The 20,658-nt window shown below is 41.6% G+C and overlaps 1 protein-coding gene across 1 annotated transcript in view; it reads left to right on the top strand.

Annotated features, from left to right (window-relative positions):
* The window catches only part of NSD2 (nuclear receptor binding SET domain protein 2), a 99,233-nt gene that overhangs the window by 76,212 nt on the left and 2,363 nt on the right, over positions 1-20,658 (top strand). The window contains 12 exon segments of the mRNA XM_077477923.1: positions 2,032-2,155; positions 3,152-3,352; positions 5,517-5,696; positions 6,855-7,011; positions 7,209-7,414; positions 8,197-8,300; positions 10,115-10,384; positions 10,833-10,949; positions 13,103-13,244; positions 13,383-13,489; positions 16,775-16,979; positions 18,116-18,372. Coding sequence (XP_077334049.1) covers positions 2,032-2,155; positions 3,152-3,352; positions 5,517-5,696; positions 6,855-7,011; positions 7,209-7,414; positions 8,197-8,300; positions 10,115-10,384; positions 10,833-10,949; positions 13,103-13,244; positions 13,383-13,489; positions 16,775-16,979; positions 18,116-18,345 — 2,043 coding nt within the window. The 3' untranslated portion in view covers positions 18,346-18,372.

The following is a 20,658-nucleotide window of genomic DNA, read 5'->3' as shown; positions in this document are numbered from 1 at the left end:
TGGATCTGACAGGTTCCTGCCACCTTAATGCTCTAACCATCCCTGTGGAAGGTGTTCCTGTGTCAAAGAACTTCATTGACAAAGGGTTGGAGGCCCCTTCTAAAATCTCTGTTCTCTCTGGGAGAACTCTGCCTTACAAACTACCTTTGTGGTGACTTTAGTCTGCCAAACTTTAGCTATTTCTGTAAAGTCCTTAAGAAGGAATCCGGTTCCTATTCAGTCTGATCTAGGAGCATCTGGAGTTTATGCCTGCAGTCTTAAGCCTCTGTGTGCTTGGGTGGTTTGGTGTCTTCGTACGCCTTTTTCAGGTGAGTCTCCTGTCTCGTCAACATGAGGAGAACTCTATGGATCAAGTGCTTGACTGCAGAACCAGCACGTAAAAGGTGCCTGCTTCACATACTAAGGGATAGCATCTCTTCGAAGCTACTCTAGACAAACATAATCAATGATGTCCGGGCAAGAGTACACACCTTCCTTTTAACAGAAGTGTAGGGCTCAGCCTGGGAGTCCTCATATCTTAATACTGAAAATGCCTGTTAATCTTGTGATAAATCGTGTCCTTGATTTAATTAGAAGCAACAAATATCTTTGTGTGTAAACTACTTCATCCATCACCCCCATGTAATGGAGATGGACAAAGGCAGACGTGTTTGAAAGCCCATGAGAAATTAAAATACTTGGTGCCAAAGGAAAATATAAAAATAAAAAATATAAATACTCCTGCTGCAGTGAAAAAAGCAATTGAAAATGATCACTGCGATAGGTGATCAAAATTATGATCTTTAAGAAACAGAAGTCCATTACAGTCCCAACATGTTTGGTGTTCATAAGTGCTTGTGCTCAAGGCAAATAACCAGTGCTTCGTATGACTTGTACTCAGACCGGGTGGCCCACATGGATGTAAACTCACCCCTAGGTGTTGACCAACTATCTTTAGTGGGTCAAAAGAGCAGGCGGGCGACTCCTGGATGAAATCCTTTGCTGGCAGCTCAAATGCTGGATATGTCCTCACATGGATGAAATGGAAGATCTCATTGTGTAAATGCCGCCATTCAGCAGGTTGCACGCTGAGTTCCCCGTTTACAAAACACATGCTGTACACACCAGGTGCCATGATTAATTGGGCACCATTACATGTGAGTGTAATTCTTATTTGTTTTATCCAATAAGTTCTAAAAGTTTACACAATGAGATCTTCTCCTGTTTCCATTTCATCCATGTGAGGACATATCCAGCATTTGAACTGCCAGCAAAGAATTTTATCCAGGGACTTCCCCACCTGTGCATTTGACCCACTAGAGATGGTTACCACCTAGGGGTGAGTGAACATCCATGTGGGGCACCTGGTCTGAGCACAAGTCCTTTACCTTGACAGAAGCACTTATGAACACCAAACATGTTGGGACTGTAAAGAACTTATGTTTCTTAAAGATCATTTCCCTCACCTAGCGCGTGATATAAATATGTTTGAAAGTCCAGCCTGGGTGACCACCATGGTGTTTGGGTTTAGCTACTCTTTAAGTGCTCAAGAAGGAGGAGGTTTATAGGGAGCTGTAGGGGATGTGCTCTTCTCACTAAGATTCACTCCAAAAAAACTACTGCCGCCTATAACTAAGATGCCAAAGTGTGGAGCTGTAAAAGTTGCAACAGGAAATGATGGTATTCTTACCCTATGTAATGTAAGAATCAAAATAACTGAAATACAAACCCTTCATGTTTATCAACTTCATAGTCATTTTGCATGCGTTTTTTTTTTTTTTTTTTTTTTTCCCCTTTTTTTGGTTGGGGGGGGGGGGGGTGTTTGAAGTGATATTCTGATTGATGCAAAGCAAATGGAGGCACCCACATATTGATCTTGGTTTTTAAACTGTTTTTTTTATCATTATACTAGTGGTTGTTACTTTGTGGGGCTTGCAGAAAGCCTAATATGAGGGTAGCCCCAGTTGACAGATGTGAGGAGCTGTATCAACAGTAAAACTGATATCTTGCATTTAATACTGATGTTCATTAACCTACTTTTGTGTTTTTTAGGTGTGTGAGAAAATGGGGGACCTCCTGCTGTGTGAAGGCCTATGCTTCTCTGCTTTCCATTTATCGTGTATCGGGCTCACTGAAAGGCCAAGGGGCCAATTTCTGTGTGTAGAGTGTAAATCAGGTGAGCGGGCCTCTTCTCGAAGTGCAATTTAAAGCGGTAGTTAACCCGCACATTTTTTTTTTTTTTTTTTTTGCCGACTGCAAAGCAAAAGGCATAATGAGCTAGTATGCACCGCATACTAGCTCATTATGAAATACTTACCTTAGAACGAGGCCCCGACATCTGGCCCGATCCACGCCGAGGGAGCTGACATGCTCCCTCTGCGTTTCTTCCGGGTATCGCGGCTCCGGCGCTGTGAGTGGCCGGAGCCGCGATATCGTCATGCCGGCCAGCCGCTGCCGGATTTTCAGGCCGAGAATCCCCTTGTGCGCATGCGCCGCTGCAGTCAGCGGCGCATGCCGACGGGGATATCTCCTAAACCGTACAGGTTTAGGAGATATTATTTGTTTTACCTACAGGTAAGCCTTATAGGCTTTCCTGTAGGTAAAAGTTAAAAAAAATGGGGTATACAACCACTTTAAAGGGAATATGTACAAAAAATACAGATTTTGAAGCGATCGTATATGATCATTGGTACACAGCTTTCAACTGAAATTATGCAGCTACTGACTTTTAAAAGGACACCACCTGTCCCTGCTGCGCGCCACCCCAGCCCCCCCCGCAGGCTAAACAAGAAAAGACGCTCGGGAGGGGAGCCAGTGCTCTCAGAAAGGATTGAGGAATCCATGTCCTCCATCTTTCGATCTCAAAAGTGAGACATTGGGTGTCTGTTTAAACCCTGGATATTTCGCCAACCTCCACAGGGCTGTTCAAAAAAAGTTTTTAAAAATAAAAAAACTAATTAAGGGCTTTTTGTCGCAGGTGTTCTGGTTGCATGAATGAAGATTGTTCATGCCGCTGGAGCCACTTGTTAGGCGTGGTTCAGTGTTCCTGTCTGCTTGCGTATTCTTCATGTAATGATGTATTGGGTTTGGGTGAGAATTACCCTGTACTTGTATTTTTTTTATCTGTCTATGCCTGCGTTCTTTTTCACACTGTGTTTCTGTCCCTGTGAAGGTATTCACACGTGCTTTGTCTGCAAGCAGAAGGATGCAGAAGCCAAGCGGTGCAGCGCAGTAAATTGTGGCAAGTTCTACCACGAGTCTTGTCTGAGGAAGTACCCTCTGGCTGTGTTTGACAACAAAGGCTTCCGCTGCTCTCTCCACCACTGTGCAAGCTGCGTTGTGTCGAAGTCCAACAGCACCAGAGTAATTAAAAGTGAGCTACACTTCTTTCACTAAGGAGGTCTACACAAAATTGATCTAATCAGTGTGTGTTAACATTTAAAAAAGATTGTTGTCAAGTTATGTTTATATTTTTTTATGACAAATTATATTGCCAGCTGTGTTGATTGTGAATTCCAGTGATTTTTGTATTTTTGATCACTTGCTGTTTCCTTTACTAACAATCCATGCCAGGAAGCAGGGTTGTGTCCATCATTGTGTGCAGAGGTTCCTGTGACTGACAGTATATGTGGACACCAGACCATTCCGGCACCGTTAACTAGCTGGAATAGTCAGACATGGCTCATGCAGAGAATGACAGAGCAGACATAAATCGCACTAGATCTGGGGTCGGCAACCCGTCGATCGCCAGCAGATGAGAGCTAGACTGCATTCCTGTCTTGCCAACCCCTGGTCTGCACTGCTCCTCTGTGACTTTCTTCTTTCTGCGCATGTGCCAACACTTCTCTGTTTTCTTGGGATCCAACACATGTCCAGAGATATGACTTTCACAGGCGGAGCAGCAGAATAATCCTTCACAAAGTGAAAGTAACTATTCCGACCAAGATCGGCGGCACGGGCCAACACCATTTCATGGGCTGGATTGAGAACCGCGTCCAGTGTAACAGCTGAGCAGAACGACGAAAGAATCCTAGAAATACGAGCATCTGGCTGGGCAGTAAACCAGTTATCAGGTAGAGAGTAAGAACGTGTCCAAAGGTGCAACTTCTGCAAATATTAGTGCAAATTGTGACTCATGGAAAAAAATGGTAAACAGAACAGTGACACAAATAACCTATAAAGTAAATCCCAAATGGGAGTCTCAAGCCCTAGTTGACAGTGCTGGGGAGTAGTGGGTGGAATGGTGTATTCCCTCTTTCACTGTGCAGAATATAAACAGTAAAGATGGGTGTCCTCCTTGAACTCACAAGTTCAATGGATGCAAGACTTGTGATGCTGCCATCAAAAAAGGCGTCTCACGTTAAAATGTAACGTGAACTGTTAAAAAAAAGTTTAAATGTTGTTCAAATTGTACTTTTAATAGTTGATAACATGAGACTTATGCTGACTGTTTGCATCAATTATTTAGGTAAACGGGTAAAAATATCATTGGCATAATAATTTGGAACAGGGTGTATATACCTTTTTATAGGTAGGCCCGGGAGTGACTCCCAGAACATTAATCTGTTTTTAAAGGAGCGCATATAATATACTCATCCTGGTGGGAATCTGAAACCAGAAGGCCTCCTAAAGGAAGTCAAAGAAGACGCCCATCTTTACGGTTTATATTCTGCACAGTGGGAATACACCATTCCACGGACTACCCCCAGCTCTGTCACCTAGGACTTGAGACTCACGTTTAGGATTTACTTTATATTTGTGTCACTATATTATGTATGTTTTATTTGCATGAGGCACAATTTGCAGAAGTTGCACTGTTGGACATGTTCTTACTCTCTACCTGTTGGTTTGTTGCCCAGCCAGATGTTTATCATTCATGTTCATTGCCATAGCACTTTGGACTGTTTCACTTGGTTCTCATTTCAATTTGCCTCGTTATGTGCATCATTTTGTACGTTACTTTCAAGTTTACTCTCCTTACCTGTAACCGCGCAGAACCATACACTACACAACTAAACGCACACTATTTCATTTTCTTTGTCTCTTCTGTTTCAGTAAATGGATGATGGGTGTGGAAGCAATTGGGCAGCAGTGTAGCCGCTTGAATGCTTCCACCTTACATGCAGGAGTCTGCTTGTCAGTTTTACACACAATCCCAGTGGCTGCAGCCATTGGATTGTGTGTGAAAACTTCCACTGTCAGCCCGTATGATGTACTAACCTGGCAGCGAAAGGGTTTATTGTGGCTTAATCAATAACCAAAAATGTTAGTACCATTCTGGTTTTGTGTAAAAAAAAAAATTTTTTTAAATCTGCACTAATACAATTGATCAAAACTCTGTTGTTTTCATGACACTTCCCCTGTGCATATTTACTGGCTGCAGCAGTTTAGAAATGGCTCTTGCTATATTGCACTTCATAAAATAAGGCCAGAATTTTTTGCTGATGTTTTTCTTTGCATGGTGTCTTTTTATTTTTTTCAGTTTTGTGCTTTTGGCTGTTGATAATTAATTCTAAGCAGTTGTTTACGTCTAACAGATAAATTGATGCGTTGTGTCCGCTGCCCAGTTGCTTACCACAGTGGGGAGTCCTGTATCGCAGCAGGATGCACAGTGCTGTCGCCTTTCAGCATCATCTGTACTGCACACTTTGCTGCCAAGAGAGGCAACAGCCATCATAGTCATGTCAATGTGAGCTGGTGTTTCATATGCTCCAAAGGTGAGAGAGCATTTTCTTTTTGATTTTATGTTGATTAGAATTTTGTGCTGGAGATTTTTGTTGATGTTATAAACTAAAACGCATGTTAATAGTATGAACTTGAGTGTTTTTTCATTTCTTCAGCCAGAATAAATTCATATTCTGGCCAATGAAATGAATAAATGCTCATGTGCATGACATACCTAAACACGTTTAAAAAAAAATAAAAATAAAAACATGGCTTAGGAGTATACTGTATTTGCCGCTGCTTTTTCTCCTAGAAGAAAAGCATCTAGAAGAGCACCAGTGCATGAAGCCTGAAAGTTGGCAATGGCGGCTTCCATATTTGTATTGGTTATCTTCCTCTTCTTTTGCATTTCAAGTTTATCTCGGAATCTGCTTCATAATTTAGAAACTGGTTAGACTGTAAAATAAGTAGGGAGCCACCATTGCTTTTATGTTGCCTGGCTTAAGGCAATGCTCACTTTACCCCCTGACCCACAGATACTTAACCTCTTTAGCAATTCCTATCATCTTTGCACCATCACAGATGGCACCAAGATCTGATGTCTGGAGCTTATAGTTAGCAGTGATGTCACCTCTTAAGATGGATTGAGAAATGGCTGGTCCAGCAAGTACGGGATGAATTTTGATCCTTCTATGGCCATTTCCATTGTACCCAGTGATCAGCTTCTCTTGAACGGGAATGTTGGAACAATTTAATTTGTTCAGTGTATTGCAGCCAGTCATTTACAGTGCTAATCAGATTATTCTGAGTACTCCTCGTTGTCAGAATACAATAGCACAGAGGGCATGATCCTCCATCTACCCTGCTTATGTGCATGGGGAAATCCGTTTGTGGGTTTTTTTTTTGTTTTTTTTTATATCAGCTTGCTGGCTTATCAAACAGATCCAGGCTTGGTCATGTGACAGCGCTTTTGAACAGCACTGTAATACACCATATATTGATATATATTTTTTTTTTTTTTAATGTGGGTTTAGTGACGCTTTTAAGCGTTTTCAACAACGTTAAAATGATCCAGTCTTGTATTAACACAATGTAGTAGCCCTGATTAATATGTGGTTCCAGTGAGTGGTTATAAGAGCAGCAATTTAATACTTTTCACTTGCAAAAAAAGTGTCCATTGCGAGTCTCCATTTTATTTGTTTTGCCTGCAGGTGGAAGTCTGTTGTGCTGTGAGTCATGTCCCTCTGCTTTCCACCCCGAATGCTTGAATATTGAGATGCCAGAGGGAACCTGGTTTTGCAATGACTGCAGAACAGGGAAAAAACCACAATACCAAGATATCATTTGGGTGAAACTGGGCAATTACAGGTATGCTTGCCATCAATATATATTTTTACTACTTTTTGGACTTGCCTTCTTGAGCCAAAGATCCTTCAGACGTGTCTATTGTGTTTGATGGTTGCCCTCCTTCTTATAGTAGCATTTATTTCCTGAGGACTGTTGATTTGTGGAGTAAAAACATTGCCTTTCTTTATCAAGTACATTTAAAATACTTTGTTAAACAGATGGTGGCCTGCAGAAGTGTGTCACCCCAAAAACATTCCTCCGAATATTCAGAACATGAAGCATGAGATTGGAGAGTTCCCAGTTTTCTTTTTCGGTTCCAAAGACTATTACTGGACCCACCATGCTCGAGTGTTCCCTTACATGGAGGGTGATAGAGGGAGCAAACATCACGGTGTGAAAAGCATTGGCAAGGTCTTTAAAAATGGTATGTTGATACAGTAATGATGTTAAAGTGGTTGTAATCCTAAAAAAAAAAATGATCCTGATCCTTTAAAGCATGTTACTGTCATTTACCCTTCTCTATGCCCTAAAACCCAGTTGATCATGGTATGTCCTGTGTCCCTCTGTCTCTGTTGACCAGGGTAATCATGGCTATTGATTACTGTGGTCCGTTTAAGTGTCTCTGTCATCCACTGCTCTCCTTTTCTCCCCCTGCCTGTCAACTTGGGTGTCTGTAGTATGAACATTAAGAAATCCTGTAACCTGTTACAGAATTATATCATGTGCAGTGTGTGCCTTTGTGTAAAACTATTGAGATAAATACCCCATTTGCAGTGCACTGGGCGCTCATGTCACCTCCCGCTCCTCACCTTCCGGCTGACATTGGTGGGGAATCTTGGCTCCTCCTTCCCTGTGGGTGGGAAAGGAGAGCTCTGGTGGGTCACGTGAGCGCCCAGCTCCGCTGTAAATAAGGTATTTATCGCAATCCTTTTGCACAAAGACACACTCTGCACATGATATAATCCTGTAACACCGTGGATTACAGGGTTATTTAATGTTGACTTTGCAACCACTTAAGCATTAGAGCAGAGTTGCTCAATCTTGTGTGGTGCTGGGTAATGTTTAGGACCCCAAATATGTGTCATTGCTTTGAGATCCCAAAAATGTTTCTGAATAGATCAATGCAGTGTGAAAATATTTTATAGAAAACCTTTCGATCCCAATCAGGCTTTCATTCAGTCTTTATTCTTTCTTACTATCGAACAGCTTTGCAAGAAGCAGAAGATCGTTTCTGTGAGATAAATTCACAGCGGAAAGCAAAAGAAACTCAGGAAAATGAGAAAAAGCCACCACCATATAAACACATAAAGGTATAAATATTAACAAAAATGAGTGTATAGTTTACCCTGGTGATTGTATATGCTTGATGTTTCACCCCATAGTTGGTGAACAGATCATAGTGTGCCTACATTTTTAAACACTTGCCAACCGTGCGCTGTAGTTTTACTACTGTTGCCAGCTGCTCGGATTCTCCTGTATATATGCGATTCTGCATTTCTAGGTAGGGGGCGCACCCATGCCCAGCTGCGCTGTCACTGGCTCAAGCACATGCCTGGTTCCTGACCATGAACTCTAAGATCACCGGAGGGAGTGACGGGAGAGCTTTGTGTATATAAACACAATGCTCTCTACTGACAGTGGCAGTGTGCCAGTTTTGTATCCCTGCAAAGAGTGGTCTAACAACTGGCAGATTGCTAAGTAAAATCGGCACACATTGTTTACTACACCTTGATTGCCCCAGATGTTAACGCTTTCCCAGTCAGTGTCATTAGTACAGTGTCTATTAGCATTGATCACTGTATTGGTGTCGCTGGAGATGAGGGGCAGTTAGCCAGTTCCCACAAGGTGTCAGTGTTTGCCCACTGTTCTGCTATACTATACTAGTATAAAATTGGCAGTGTTTATCTATAGACTCAAAACGATCAATATACACTTTTGGGGATTTTATTTTTTAACCAAAGACGTAGCAGAATACATTTTGGCCTAAATTTATGAAGAAATTGGATTTTTACAATTTTTATGGGATATGTTTAAAAAATGACTAATTACGTCAAAGCCATTATGCCTCCTACTAAATACCTTGGACTGCCTACTTTCCAAAAAGGGGCCGTGGTGGGTATTTGTACTGTCCTGGCATTTTAGGTCCTCAATAAATTAGATGGGCTCAATTAGGATTGATCAATTTTCAGATGTGTATAACATAGTTGTGAATAAATAAGTGCAGCGCTAAGGTTGCAAAAAGCAAATTTGAATAAATGATATAATTGTGACTTAAACATAAATAGATCAAATAAGCAGATTCATACATGGTAAAATGTGAATCAAACCAAGAAAAAAAATGCAGGTATGGTGAAAAATGTGCTAGTATGGTGACTATACCATAAATAAGATGAGAGCTAAAAATTAGGTTGTTTAATATTGAACAGAAACGCTTCAAAGGATTAACACATAATGAATGGGAGTCCATGCTCAGAAAAAAATAGTCATTTCTTAAAAATAAAAAATGTGTTCGTGTAATAACTGCGCAATAAGTCCAAAAAAAAAGAAAATAGTGAATTAGAAAGTTCAAAGAAATCCAATTAGATGTGCAGTCCCACATAATGAATGCAAGTCCAAATTCAGAACAAATGAGTAATTTCGGAAACAGGATTGATCAATTTTCAGATGTATATAACATAGTTGGTAGACTCTCTAACTTTCACACAGACTAATATACGCTGAGTTGTCACCAAAGAAATGTAGCAGAATACATTTGGGCTAAATTTATGAAGAACAATTATTTGCTAAATTTCATAACGGAAGCAAAAACTTATTTAGCAAAAAAAAAAATCCCCAGTGGGGTAATTCAACGCCACCAAAAGGAAGCTCTATTTGTGTGAACAAAATGATAAAAATATAGTTTGGGTACAGTGTAGCATGACTGCGCTATTGTAATTCAAAGTGTGACAGCGCTGAAAGCTGAAAATTGGCCTGGTATTGAAGTGGTTAAAGTAGCGCAGTGCCGAAAAGCAAAGTTGGCCTGATCATAAATAACAGAAAAACCTTCTGGAGCTAAAGTGGTTAAAGAAATGAAAGGACGTTGGCCCCTTAATAATTGTATCACAAATTTTGTATTCTGCTTTAGGTGAATAAGCCATATGGCAAAGTTCAAGTTTACACTGCTGATATCGCTGAAATTCCTAAATGCAATTGTAAGCCGTCGAGCGATAAATCCTGTGGATTAGACTCTGAATGTCTAAACCGGATGCTGATGTATGAGTGCCACCCTCAAGTGTGTCCTGCTGGGGCGAGGTGTCAGAATCAGTGTTTTACCAAGCGCCAGTATCCTGAGACCAAGATCATCAAGACTGAGGGCAAAGGATGGGGGCTGATAGCCACTCGAAAAATAAAGAAGGTAAGCAGCAAATAGAATATATAGTATTGAAAAGTTTTTTGTGGATTATTTTTTTTTTTTTTCCCTGACCAACATTCTCTTTAACCTCTAACTTAATGCCCATATACTTGTACAACTTTGCATTGTATATTTCATGTTGGAGGATCTAAACTGTGGAAGTAGAGGACAAATGACTAGTGATCAGTATTGCCTAATGGCTGCTATTAGTCCCTATTGCTGACCATGCCTTATACTACACTGTCTGTGTGGAGGTTGCCTTGGCAGAGAATCTGGGCTTTGCTAACGTGTCAGCTGCTCCCTTTATGATGGAACTTCATGTGTATTTAAAAAAAAAAAAAAAAAAAAAAAATGGATATAATTTTCCCTAGCAGTTCCCATTCTGAAATGTTACCAGTTAATTTACTGTATGGAAAGGATGTTGACTTGGAATGTTTTTTTTTTATTTCAGGGAGAGTTTGTGAATGAGTACGTTGGAGAGCTTATTGATGAGGAGGAATGTATGGCAAGGATTCGCCATGCACAGGAGAATGACATTTCGCACTTTTATATGCTGACCATTGATAAGGTACCTGTAGGCTTCACACCGTTTTACGTTTGCCCTGTACACACGGTTGGGCATTCCAGCGACAAAATTCATTGTTTTTTTTTTTTTCCCAACGGATTTTGTCCCAAACTTGTCTTGCATACACATGGTTGCACAAAGTTATCCGAAAATCCGATCATTCAGAACACAGTGATGTTCAACACGTACTATGGGACCATAAAGAGGGCAGTAGCCAATAGCTTTTGTCTCGTGATTTATTCTGAGCATGTGTGCCACTTTGTCTGTCAGAATTGTCTACACACGATCGGCATTTAAAGTGGTTGTATACTCAAATTTTTAACTTTTACCTACAGGAAAGCCTATAATAAGGCTTACCTGTAGGTAAAAAAAATATCTCCTAAACCTTTACGGTTTAGGAGATATTCCCCTCGGTATGCGCCGCTGACTGCAGCGGCGCATGCGCACAAGGGGATTCTCGGCCTGAAAATCCGGCAGTGGCCGGCCGGAATGAAATCTCCCGCGCGCATGCGTGGGAGTGGCGATATCGCGGCTCCGGCCACTCACAGCACCGGAGTCGCGATGCCCGGAAGAAACGCCGAGGGACCTCGGCGTGGATCGGGCCAGATGTCGGGGCCTCGTTCTAAGGTAAGTATTTCATAATGAGCTAGTATGCGGTGCATACTAGCTCATTATGCCTTTTTGCTTTGCAGGTTTAAAAAATAAATAAATAAATTTGCGGGTTTACTACCGCTTTAAACGATCGGATTTTGTTATCGGACAATTTTAGATCCTGCTCTCAAACGTTGTGTGTCGGAAATTCCGATGGAAAAAGTCAGTCCACACACTGTCTGATTTTTTCCGACGACAAGATTGGATCGCACATTTTCCGTCAAAGTCCGACTGTGTGCACAGGGCATTTGACTCTGTGCTCAGCTCACTCGGCCTGCCTTCATTTTTTTTTTGTTTTGGCAGCTGCTAGAAAACATGAGCTGCATTACTTCTGTACCATTCGGGAGTGTTCTAAGCAGTAATATTGTGACACTGCAAGTTAACGATGCTTCATAGTTTAAGGTCCTGTCATACTGGTGCATTTTTTGCTGCGTTTTTGACCTTGCTAAAAAAATAAAAAAAATTCTCTTTAAATCCTATGGGACTCTTCTCTCCGCTGTGGGTGGTGTTGCTTTTTGAAAAGCTTGCTTGCAGCATCCTTGCTCCTTACAAAACCACACCAAAAACGCAGGTCCATATTGAGATAGAAAACATGTTAACACACTTGTGTTGCGGTTTTGGTTCCTTATTTTTATTTTTTTGTCTGTCCAAGGCTCATGCTGGGTAATGGGCAGAACCACCTATGCATTTAAAAAAAAAAAAAAAAAATTCCAGCGGAGTAGTATGAAAGTGGCAATAAGTGTAAATTTTTAAAAAAAATGGAAGCAAGTTGGGCAAAAGGGTCACACATTTGTATGATGGCAATCGAACAAGACAATATATGTATCTGATAGCTGCACTCACGGTATATCCAACTATGTAATTTATAAACCATAAAAAAAAATATTGTGAATATTGTGTTGCGCTATTCTTGTTGCATAAGATCGTTTTTTAATAATCCTACAATTAAGTGAAAAAAAAATGATGCGACTTAAAACCTGTACAAGTAATAAATTATCCCGGAAATAAAGTGCTTCAGTGCAAAAAAGTTCATATAAACTTTGGGATGCATGCCAGGAGCAAAGGTTCCAAGATAGACCTTGCAGTCAAAATGTTCCAGCAGACTGTTATAAAGGGTGTTATATATTATACTCCTTTAGCCCTTGATAATGTTCTTTCAAATGAAATGCGTGGGGTACAATTTGCTCTGAATGTATTATTGCAGCATGAAAAATCCTATACAACTGAAGCCACCAACTAGTGTAGTAAGAATAGATGCAGGAATCCCCGGTTGGCCTTTCCGTTGTGAAGACCCAGGCACTTGTTTGTCTGAGCTCTGATCAAGAAAATGATCAGTAAACTGTGGAGCAGTTGCAAGCAGCATAAAAAGATCTGACATGGTAGCGTTACTGGCTCCTAAACGTTATCATTCCTGCCTTTGTAAACTTTCCTAGCAAGTTGCGGTTTTGTTTCTGAAAAAAATGTTCTTACGGAAAATGGAACTCGCAACCTATTTTTATTTACAGGACCGAATAATTGATGCAGGGCCTAAAGGGAACTATTCTCGATTTATGAATCACAGCTGTCAGCCAAACTGCGATACCCAGAAATGGACGGTAAATGGAGACACTCGTGTGGGCCTGTTTGCAGTGCGGGACATACCTGCAGGTAAGAGCACGATTTTTACAGGGGCCATATTGCTGCTTTAACAGTACATTTCGTATCCCTGGGGAGTCTGATACCTCTTCATCTGTGTATGTTTTTCATGGTGCTTTGTAAAAAATTTTTATTTTTTTTTTGTTTTAGGTGAAGAACTTACATTTAACTATAACTTGGATTGTCTTGGAAATGAAAAAACAGTGTGTAGGTGTGGAGCTCCTAACTGTAGTGGATTCCTTGGGGACAGACCAAAGGTTTGTTTTACAGCTTTTGTTTGTGAATGCAGAGGAGCATGCAATTTAACTACACCCATGAGATTTTAGTCGACTAAATATGACTTAAACTAAAACAATTGACTAGAATGGGACTAAAACTAAAATGCCATTTTAGTCAAGACTAAGCCTAAATTGAAATTTGCTGTTAAAATTAACACTGGCAGCTACTGATTTCAGGTGACATGTAAACGCCTTCTGCAGCAGTCCACACCAACAAATTCTCAGTGATGTCTTCGATTATAGAAGCTGGATGTTCCTTTATTCAGAGAGTCTGCTGATAGAAATTTGAGACTTTGAAATGCTCGCAAGCCCAGCTCTGCAACCAGCTATTGCTGCAATTTGTCTGCTGAACTTCCGCTAACTAGACAAGTGCATTGAACAACCAACACAATCCTGCATTTCAGGACTGTACTTTAACCGCTTCAGCCCCGGAAGATTTTACCCCCTTCCCTCCTGACCAGAGCACTTTTTGCGATTTGGCACTGCATCGCCTTAACTGACAATTGTGCAGTCGTGCGAAATCACACCCAAACAAAATTGAAGTCCATTTTTACCCACAAATAGAGCTTTCTTTTGGTGGTGGTTGATCACCTCTGCAGTTTTTTATTTTTTGTGCTATAAACAAAAAGAGCAACAAGTTTTTAAAACAATATTTTTTACTTTTTGCTACAATAAATATCCCCAAAAATATATCAAGAGTTTAGGCCGATGTGTAGTATTCTACATATTTTTGGTAAAAAAATTTGCAATAAGCGTATATTGGTTTGTGCAAAAGTTATAGCATCTACAAAATAGAGATCATCACTTTTATATTATCATAATGGCATAAATCACCTGTCTTGTCACTAGGCAGAACGGCCATTACCCGGGTATCTTCCCGTTCTGCGTCTCCGTGACATGATCGTCGAGATACCAGCGGACATAGTCCACAGTCACGCTGTACACCGCGCTCGCTAGCCCTGCCAATTAAAGGCCCACCACTGCCATTGTGCCAACGTGTATCGGCATGCAGCGGTCGGTAAGTGGTTAACTGAGCAATTGCCTTCAACCTTACTCTTTTGTGTGGATGCCCTAGAACAAAATATGACACAAATATCCAGAATGGTTCCGCTGTTCACATGTGCACAATCTAATGGCTCAAAGCCTGGTCAGCTGACAATGCTGGTAAGATGCCTCACAGGTATACCCTTTTAATGAAGAATGTCTCTTTGGTGAGGAACTGGACAAAATGATCAAAGATGTCATAAGAGGAAAGGTCCCTCCACAGCAAGAAAGTTACAAAATCCCCATTTTCAGAGACGTTTGCTACCTTAAAAGCACATAGCATCTCAGCATTCTACATAGACTTCAACTCCTAAGCCCGAAGGGTAACTCTCCTACCTCATTGTTGTCGTCTTTTCAAATTGACTAAAAGCTGGACAAGGACATTTTAGTTTTGCAAAATGCCCTAAACAACCTTATGTCCCAGGGAGTCATTGTGCTTGTATCACCACAAGATAGGTTCAAAGGATTCTATTCACTTGTTCACCCGTACCAAAACCCCCACAGGCGTTATTTGACTTCAAAATCCTCCACATATCCCTTCAATTTCCAAAACTTTGCATGGTATCCACAAGTTGAGTAATTGCTTTAGACGAGGAGAATACATATGGCATCTGTGGTCATCCAAGATGCCTATTTACTTGTTTTCATTTACCCATCTCACCAGTGCTTTCTGTGCTATGCAGTAGCAGACAAACACTTCAAAATGATGGTTCTGCCCTTGGGCCTATTATCTGCTCTTAGAGTGTTCACAAAGGTCTAAGCACCCCTGTTTTCCTTGCTACGTACGCAGGGTATCCAATCACAGGCCTATCACCTTCTGAAGGACAACTCTACCTTATGCCTCAGAAAATGTCCACGACCATTCAGATGCTCTAGGCCAGGGGTCTCCAACTGGTAGCCCTCCAGCTGCTGCAAAACTAAAAGTCCCATCAGGCCTCTGCCTGTGGGAGTCCATGCTTGTAACTGTCAGCCTTGCAATGCCTCATGGGACTTGTAGTTTCGCAACAGCTGGAGGGCCGCCAGTTTGAGACCTCTGCTCTAGGCCCTTGGCTGGATGATCAAGTTAAAAAAAAAAAAAAATCTCTGCAGCCTTCCCTTCCCTGAAATACTTGGGTCTGGTCCTGGATGCATCCTAGGCAAAAGTATTTCTACCAGAAAGGAAAGTTCTTTCTATGAGCTCAAGCTTGAGAATTGAGATACAAAAGACCTCCCACACTAAGATTCTCCATGAGAGTTCCCCATCCCCCTCCCCCCCCTTTTTTTTTTTTCTTTTTCTTTTTCTTTTTCTTCCAGACCTGTAAAAAGAGGGGTCCTTCTCTCGTTCTTCCCATGCTCCTGTCCAGGAAGGAATTCCCCCATCTTGGCATTCCATATCTCACCACTCAAGTCCTTTCTTCCCTATTACTAGAAAGTTATCACAATAGACAAGTCCTTTAGGCTGGGGAGTCCAAGTCCGAAGCCACGTGGTCATTGATGGAAGCCATTGAGAGAAGCCAAGCTCCTCATCAACATCTTGAAGCTGAGAGCAGTCAAGTTGCCATGCAACACTGCACTCTGTGGGGACCCTCTAAAAGTGAGCAGCCAGACTGCCAAGGCTGTGGCCTCAATCATCCATCAAGAGCCTCGAGAGCCCTCTAAAGCCTTGTCACTGTCCAGTCACCTGAAAGAACATGCCTATAACCCATGGTGTATGAATGCTCTACCTGTGTCCTTTACTGTTCGCCATGATATGGAGTATTTAGGAAAGTCAAAATTCCAAATTTTGGCTTGCCAAAACTGTCATTTGTGTAAAATGTCCCGTTTGAAAATGTTACAAATCGGGTATTGCCCCAAAGACCCCCCCCCCCCTTTTTTTTTATTTTTTGTGTGGTGTGAAAAACATTTGACAGACCTTTATTGTCTGCATTGTTTGAGCGATTACTGAAAGCAGGAAATCTCTTAAGTGAGATTAAAAGGGTTGAGTTAAAACCGCATCAAAGTATCATGCTTTTTCCCAATGCAGTAGTGAATAGTGGCGCAGGCAGCCTGACTCTGCAGTGTGGTAGATGTGTGTAATGGCTGAATAGAATTCCAACTTTCCATCAGGTAATTTTCTGTAGAAGTAATGTTGTGTATTTTACCTTTTTAAGGTAAGCTAGGCAAACTCTATTAGTGCAGTTGCAGTGTGTAGATGACACACGGTTCATTTGTTAATTTCTCCTAATTCTTATTGTGTTCTAGAATTCCTCTGCATCTGCTCATGAAGAAAAGGCCAAAAAACCCAAAAAGAAGGCAAAAAGACGCAGAACAAAAGGAGATGGCAAAAAGGAGTCTGAGGATTACTGCTTTCGCTGCAATGATGGTGGAGAGCTCATTGTGTGTGATAGAAAGGTGTGCACAAAAACCTACCACCTTGATTGTCTTGACCTGGACACAAGGCCTTTTGGTGAGTTTATAAATTGTCTTCTCCATTATCGTTATCTTATCCATTGCATTTGAATTATCCTATTCTATGTAATTTTAGGTTCAAAGGCATGTTCAACCATAAAAAATGTGCATGATTTTGAAAGTAAAAAATGTATTTTTTAATGTTAATTTTTAACACTGCTGCCTGCAAACATTGCACCTGCGGTTAGTGGATCACTGGTGCAATGCCAGGTTCCTGCAGACAGTAAGGCCCCTTTCACACTAACGTCCCGTTCAGGCCCGCCTGTCAGTTTTTCAGGCGGACCTGAACGGGTGCTCCATAGAGCTCTATGGAGCGTCGGATGTCAGCGGTGACATGTCCGCTGACATCCGACCCGCTCCGATCCGAAAAAGTGTGACGGAGGAAAAAGCTATTTTTCCATCCGTCTGCGGATCGGATCGGATGACGACGGGCACTGCGGTCCGTCGTCATCCGATCTCCCATAGGGGAGAGCGGCGCTGTGACAGGTCCGTCCCTGCACAGTGTGCGGAGACAGACCTGTCATCTCCCTGCTCAGCGGAGATCGGCGGAGTGATCCCCGCTGAGCAAACGGACATCCACGGGGCGGATCAGAACTGATCCGCCCCGTGTGAAAGGACCCTAAAGCTATCGGCCCATACTTCCATATGGACAGTTATTGAAGTGCAGGAAGAGTAACTAAAAAGGTGTTCATCAATGCTCTCATTTGCACTTTACGCATGTAGACGTGAGTACAATTCTTCCATGCATAACGGTGTACCCCGGTTTCCGATCATAGTAATCTCTGCAGCGGATTCGCTGCAAGATCACTTTTATCGGCAGCTGGAAAGGGCCCTCTGCCGCTCACCAGAGCGATCGGCAGCAGCGGAGGTGATCAGATCCCCTCTTCCTTGCTGTGTATAAAAAATGAGGGGAAGATAGCCCCCATCGGTCTGTCACACCTGCAATGGTATGGAAAGTATTGCAACGACTGCCGTTTTATTCTCTATGGTGTTAGAAAAAAATGTATAATGTTTAAGGACTCTTAAGTAATTTTCTAACAAAACTGTTTTTAACTTGTAAACAAACGCCAAAAAAAGGCTCAGTTCTTAAGTGGTTAAACGGGTAACTGATGTGCTTTACATTTCCCCCTATAGGGAAGTGGGAGTGTCCATGGCATCACTGCGACGTCTGTGGAAAAGCTTCTATCACCTTCTGCTGCCTGTGCCCCAATTCCTTTTGCAAAAGCCACCATGAGGACAAACAGTTTAGGCGGACAAGGGGTGGCAAGCTGTGCTGCCTGGAGCATGACCAGCACGAGTTCAATGAAGTCCAAGCTGCTGAAAACAAAGCTAAAGAGCACTCAAAAGCCAAGTCAGAAGACTAGATAAACACAAAGGACTGCAACACTATTGTAAATATATATACCTATTTGTGAATAAATTGTATGATGCCCTTAATTCAATGCTGTACAGCTAGCTCACCTCCTTCTGATTCAGGACACAATGTACCCACTGAGCCAACCTCTGCAGCCTAGGCTGCATCTGCACTGAATGCAAAGCTGTATTTACTGCAGCTCCATAACCTGTCGGACAAACACCTTACACAGCATTACCGCTATAGCCTTATTAGTGGCTTGATATTGGAGAGGCTCTCGTATTGGTTTAAGACTGGAGCTGCTTGAGGTACACCTATTGAGCAGGTATTGAAGAGAACTTGTCGCCCATATACAGTGGAGGTGGTCATTTAGTAAGCAAAGTTCACATTCATTTTCTTGATTACTTGGCATCTAAACATGATAGGGCATAGACTAAATGTATGTCCCAGTAAAGGATGCCTGTTGCTGCATTTGTTGCCTTCCAGAGCAGTTGTTGTAGAGAATCGTCCACTGCAAAAAAAGGCTCCCTTTGGCCTTGTGACTGATGCAACAGATTTCAGCACATTTTAGTGAAGGGCTTGCCTGACTTTAATGTCAATTGTAGCTATTTGAGTGAATGGAGAGGCTTTATTCTATAAAGCATGTCCCAGTGCACTATATAGCTGCCCACTTTAACTTGTGTGCAGCATTGTTGGAACCAGCCAATGAAGCGACAGGTTGTGTGTTTTAAAGTGTTGCACCACCACACAAAATAGCTGCCAATTTTTACAGTTTCTTGTTTCAGATTGGTTTTGCTTGTTACCAGTAAATAGAATTTTTAGTCAAAGCAATATGGTTGCCACCGCTGTTTTGGTTGACAGTTCCCGTTAAAGTGTTTTTTTTTTTTTTTTTTTTTTTTTTTGTTTTTTTATTACAAGACACTATTTAGCTCCATCTTGGCAATACTTATATATTTTTAGCGTATTTTTATAGTCCAGACAAGAATTTGTATAATCCTTTTAACAGAATATAGGTACATTTAACACAATATTGTTTTTCATAGTGTTTTCTTTTATCTGAGGCTTTTGCTGCAAATGTCAGTAGTGCTACAAGCGCTGCTTTCACCCGGCCCAACGACCTGTCCTATTAACAGGATAGAACATGTGGCTACGTTTTTTGTTTTAACACCGTGAAAGATTTTATATATGACTGTTAACTGTGGGAACTTTTTTTTTTTTTTTTTTTTTCGTTCTGTGATTGTTTTACAAATGTACAGTTGCTACCTCACCTGGGTAATATTGTGGTTCCCAACCTGAACATTTTATTGCGTTTTTTTTTGAGAGGGGAGGGGGGACTTCCCCAAGTGGGGTGGGTTTGTAAATCCCTGTGCCTGGGTTCCACTTTTTCTATTTAAATCACTCAGTCAAAGGCAACTTTATTTTTGTATTGATGTCAGAAGGCTGGATGGTCTGTCAGTTCGTATATTTCTTAAATAATTCAGTGCAGAAACTTCCGTGCCTGGGTAGCCAGCTTTTGCCACCTGCCATGACCACCACTCCCTGGACTAGATTCTTCATTTATTTATTTCATCGTAGAGAAAGGGGCCACGTAACTTTTTAATGTTCCTGTTTGGGAGTATGCTGGAAGACTCGTATTGGGGCGTCAAGCCAAACCTAGGCAGACAGTTACCCAAGAGGTCTCGCTTTTCTCTGTGGGTGGCTTGGCCACTAAAGATGCCGATATAGTGCAGAAGACCATAGAGGCAGTGCAGGCCATCTGCTGGCCTTGGTAGTCAGGGCAGCCCAGTGGTGGCAGTCGCTGGTATAGGAGTAAAATTAGCTTGACCATTTTACTAGCCTGTGTTTGGGCAACTGAAACAGATGAAGTCTTAAAAATTACAGATGCCAGTCTGTGCTCAGTTTCCTCTGAATCTTCTTTCTTCATTAGGTGTTATACTCTCAGAAGTTTACAGGAAATCTCCAGCACTCAAACGCCTGTAAGCCAGCAAGTCCCCAGGGTTCCCAGCGAAAGGAGATCTATTTTTATTTTTTTTATTTATATACTTCATCCCACTCAGCGGAGTACACATTTAAAATACAGGTGGTATTTGTCTTAGCCAATGGCCTCATCTCAGAGTTCAGATGATGATGGTGTCATGGAAATGTGGCTCTTGTAGAGGCCACATCATGTTTCTTCTGTCAACTTTTTATTATATATATATTTTGTGTTTTGTATGTTAAGGCCATGTTTTAACCTGGGAATTCTGCACAATGCTTTCAGCCCAGGCCTCCCTCATCTTCTGTAAGTTGATAAGCAATGAATGTGGGCTTAGTAGAATCTATG

The sequence above is a fragment of the Lithobates pipiens genome, unplaced genomic scaffold (genome assembly GCF_037356315.1).
Source record: "Lithobates pipiens isolate NorthernLeopardFrog02 unplaced genomic scaffold, aLitPip1_a1.2 Scaffold_13, whole genome shotgun sequence".
Lineage (NCBI taxonomy): Eukaryota > Metazoa > Chordata > Amphibia > Anura > Ranidae > Lithobates > Lithobates pipiens.
Note: the sequence above shows the minus strand (reverse complement) of the source record. Positions and strands in the feature narration are given on the sequence as shown.